General features: G+C 32.8%; 1 protein-coding gene across 2 annotated transcripts in view; it reads right to left on the bottom strand.

Annotated features, from left to right (window-relative positions):
• LOC111087430 overlaps window positions 1-4,829 on the bottom strand; it is a 14,054-nt gene that overhangs the window by 6,851 nt on the left and 2,374 nt on the right. For both annotated transcript variants that reach the window (XM_022394032.1, XM_022394033.1), the window contains exon 2: window positions 4,400-4,513. In XM_022394032.1, coding sequence (XP_022249740.1) covers window positions 4,400-4,452 — 53 coding nt within the window. In that variant the 5' untranslated portion in view covers window positions 4,453-4,513. The remainder of the gene's footprint in view (window positions 1-4,399; window positions 4,514-4,829) is intronic.

Raw genomic sequence — 4,829 nt, 5'->3', positions numbered from 1 at the left:
ACTATAAGGGATTAGGGTATACTAAACTTTACACATTGTATAGGCTACACTAACGTGACGTTTAGGCGGTTCGTTTAACTATTATACGTGATGTACGTTTTTTTGGTTGATGAGAGTGTTCCAAAATGCGACATTCATTTCTTGACGACCTAATATTTTATTTCTTATCCATATACTTTGGTTACTTTTGATCAGAAATATTTTTCAAAAGTTGAACTTTACCTATATCATTCCAGTAGTGAGCTTTCAAATGCCAAGTACTTCTAGAATATGCAATAGCGATTTTCAAACAGTTAGATAAGCCTAGAATATGCTAGAATAAAGTTTAAAGGTTAGGTACCCCTATAACATTTCAATAATGAGCTTTCAATGAAGTTTTAAAGGGCAGTTACAGAACATTTCAAAAGTACATAATTTTAGATAAATTACTAAATCCCAGAATACTCCAGCAATGGTCATATCAGTTTAAATAAAATATATTTATTTAGTAAACGTTTTTATTTTCCAGAAAACATCAAATGTGATTATATTACTTTCCAAATACCAAGAAGCTTCAGAATATTCCAATAAAGAAAAAACGTAATTTGTAAATATGAGATTCTTCAAAAATATTCATGTAGACATTAAATTAAAGTGGTTAGCGTGCTTGACACGCAATCTGAGGGTCGTGGGTTCGAATCCTCGTTCCACTAAACAGGCGAGCCCTTTCAGCCGTGTGAGTCTTATAAAGTGACGGTCAATCCCACTATTCGTTGGTAAAAGAGTGACCCAAGAGTTGGCGGTGGATTGTAATAACTAGCTGCCTTCCCTCTAGTCTTTCACTGCTAAATTAGGGATGGCTAGCGAAGATAGCCCTCTTGCGAAATTCATACCAAACGTATAATTGTCAGGAATTTATAAAATATCCCAACATTGTAAATAGTAATTTACAAATAAAACCTTATTAAGAAACTTCTTGTACTGAACAAATTACTTTACTTTATGGTGAACGTTAAGGACCTCTCGAATATTTCAACAGTAAACAAGGTAACTTATATATAAAACCTTGTTTAAGAAACTTCTTGTACTGAACAAATTACTTTACTTTATGGCGAACGTTAAGGACCTCTAGAATATTTCAACAGTAAACAGGGTTACTTATATATAAAACCTTGTTTAAGAAACTTCTTGTACTGAACAAATTACTTTACTTTATGGTGAACGTTAAGGACCTCTAGAATATTTCAACACTAAACAAGGTAACTTATATATAAAACCTTGTTTAAGAAACTTCTTGTACTGAACAAATTACTTTACTTTATGGTGAACGTTAAGGACCTCTAGAATATTTCAACAGTAAACAAGGTAACTTATATATAAAACCTTGTTTAAGAAACTTCTTGTACTGAACAAATTATCTTATGAATGTTAGGGACCTCTAGAATATTGAAACAGTGACGAAAATCTAACTTAATGATAAAACAAAACACGAACGTAATAACAGGAAGAATTTATTAGACGTTTCGGAATCGTCATAATTCCACCATCAGTAATCTAGAGGCACAAAACAAACACACAATATTTGTAACTACAAAAGAAATATATATACAAATCGAATATACAGATTTGAGAGAACAGATAGAGATAGAGAACAGATTTGAAGTTTAACGGACATCTTTTTGATACTGAACAATGAGAATATTTGGACTTTGGGACACAAGTATAGATTTTGGCAGGGTAGGAGTCACCTTCAGCTAAGACAGTTTTATTTTTCTAACATTTTTTGGAATGGGTTGCCTTCGGATGTTATGGAGACAGCAAATTTAAGTGAGTTTAAGAGAAAGCTTGACAAGTATATGAATGATAAGGGCTGGTTTAAGATTTCTTTAAATTTAGTTATTAATAGTTTTAATTTAGTTTAGAGGATGGAACAGCCGAGATGGACAAATAGGTCCCATGTTGTCCCAAACAGTTGTGTTATTTTATGATTTTCTTGAGTGATTTTGTAATACTTATACTGGCAATTCTCTGTACTTACCATCACGATAATTTGCTAATTTTAGTTACTTTTATTTTATAAATATCGGGTTCTTAGCCACCACGCTCATCCATAAACTCTCGCCCGATAGTAAATCTTCGACTGAAGAATGACACTGCAACAAAGGTTGGGGCATTTCTTGAACAATTGCTACCTACTTCAACAGCCAATATTTTGTCAGGATAGTCTCAGGAATAAAAAATGATCTTGACAACGTTTAACTGTGGCGTATTCTAGCAATGTACTAAAGTTTGATATTTCGTGTATGTTAAACGGTTCACTCTGCGAGATACTAAAATTTGAGTTCTTCGCGTGACCTTGTTTTACTAAGTGTTGAAAATGTAGGCATCGTTATATATATACAAACCTTTGAACTGAAGTACAGACGTCTCCAGAACATAAATATAAGTGACTTTCTGAAGAAGGAAGGAAGGTGGGGGGGGGGTGATCCAGCTGTTGACTGCTTTCATTTCCCAGATATTGTCAAACATAAATAATATTGGTTTGTTTCGGAAATGCTCGCAAAGCTAAACAAGGACTATTCTGTCCTAGCGGTCCGTAACTTAGGCTACTATAACCATACAGTAGAATTTCATCGTTACTCTTACAACTCTCCTACTATTTGAAAGTGCGGAGCGTGTTTGTGTGAAATGGAACGCGAACCATGGACCCTCAGATTCACAGCCAAGCATGCTAATCAGTAGGCCACACAAGAAATGACATATCCAATTTTCTTTGCTAGCCGAACCACGTGAAATATTTTTGCGATACTTCACAAGAGATAATTCAGTGTATTCTAACGATTTCAGGCTTTAGTTTTTTTATGTAGTAAATTATGGTGTTTCTCGGTTTTTATGTGATAGCTCCCAAAAGTTGTTTAAATGTATTCTAACCATTACAGATTTTAGTTTTTTATGATATTTCTCGTTAGTTTTTGTTTGTTTGTTTTTACACGTGATTTACTTTATTAAGCTAATTTTTAATTTTGATCAGAACTTCTTAATTATGAGTTTTTGTTGTACAATAGTCAACTCTGAAAAATGTGTCCATATCTATAAAATTGAATTGTGTTGTTCTTAACTTAACTCCATAAATATTTAAATGAAAGTGTTTATCTGACATCTGCAAGCGGAATGTACTAGATGAATAAGTTTACAACGTACATGTTTTATTTCGAGAATAATGTTTCTCAAATTTGTTGAATTTGTGAGGTGTAAAGAATCAAAAACAAACTAGCTTTGAAGTATTTGGTTTTTAGAATTCGATTCTATATTTGTATTTTTAGCCCTGATTATATCCAAATACACATTTCAAAGTAATTGAATTTGTTGTCCCTACTTCAGACAATTTAATTTTAGAAATGATAACTTTGTAAGTTTGGTTTAATTTTGGCACTTCCAAACTCGAAACATTCAACGCATTAAAAATGTTATTTCCGAAATATTTAATATTTCATGGATGACAATATCGTTTCATTTCCTTAAGAAGATATTGAGATGTTTGGTTAGTGCTCCTAACAACAAAAACTGAGGCTAGAGATTTGTTTATTTCTTTGTAGTTAAGCGCAAAGCTACACACTAGCTATCTGCAAGCATTGGAACCAGGTTTTAGTATTACAATCATTCAGTCTTGTCGCTAAGCCAGTGGGTACTATCTTAAAGGAAAAAGAAAATTAGTCATAGATTTATATGCAAGAGCATCAAAATAATAAAGCTTAGACTCGCGTATCTCACCTTTAATGTGCAGAGATAAGATGTGTCAGTGCTGTTGCTTATCTTGGTGCACGTAAACATCATTAAAACTTGACACCGATTCGATAAAGAATTTTGTAGACTGGTCAAATTATAAAATTCGTAATACGTCTTTGATGTTTTTTTTTATTTCTTCTCTTCGAAATATACGATATTCAGAGAGGATGTAACAGCTAGTGTGAAGGTTCTCTGCAGAACAGTTTCATACATCTAGGTTTACTAAAAAATGTTGAAAAATTTCAAGAAACTTCGAAGTTTTTCTTAAAAGACTGGAAACTACTATGTAAGTTAAATAACACTGCCATTGTTTTTGCTATACTTCTAAATAAGGGCGTCAGTACTCGTCGGAAGATGGCACCGACTTTCATTATTTTCTATATTTTTTGGTAACTCTATTTCAATACTGCATAAAGAGGTCTCATTAACTTACAGAAAACTTGATAATATGAGGTCAGGTCCAGATATTTCTTTAAGAATTCCATTGTAAGCTGCTCAACCTTAAGAAAAATAGTTTATCTGATATACTAAGAATATTGAATATTAAACAAATCTCCATTAACTCAAATTTATATAAGATATAGTAACGCAGTATTTATTTAAAGCAGCAACACTATTATTACTAAGTACTTACAGTAAAGGCGTGGCTACCCTCTTCGTCCCACAGCTAAGTGCAGAGATTCGCATTTTAGCTAGATAATATCATCACTAACAGTAAAACATCCCCACGTGTTGAGAATTCAATCCACTTTGTAAAATAAAGAACAAGACATTAGCATCGGTGTACCGAACTACTTACCTATAACAATAAAGTACAAGACATCAGCATCGGTGTACTGAACTACTTACCTATAACAATAAAGTACAAGACATTAGCATCGGTGTACCGAACTAATTACCTATAACAATAAAGTACAAGACATTAGCATCGGTGTACCGAACTACTTACCTATAACAATAAAGTACAAGACATCAGCATCGGTGTACCGAACTACTTACCTATAACAATAAAGTACAAGACATCAGCATCGGTGTACCGACTACTTACCTATAACAATAAAGTA

This window comes from Limulus polyphemus, unplaced genomic scaffold (genome assembly GCF_000517525.1).
Source record: "Limulus polyphemus unplaced genomic scaffold, Limulus_polyphemus-2.1.2 Scaffold2144, whole genome shotgun sequence".
NCBI lineage: Eukaryota > Metazoa > Arthropoda > Merostomata > Xiphosura > Limulidae > Limulus > Limulus polyphemus.
This window is presented reverse-complemented; position numbering and strand designations above follow the sequence as displayed.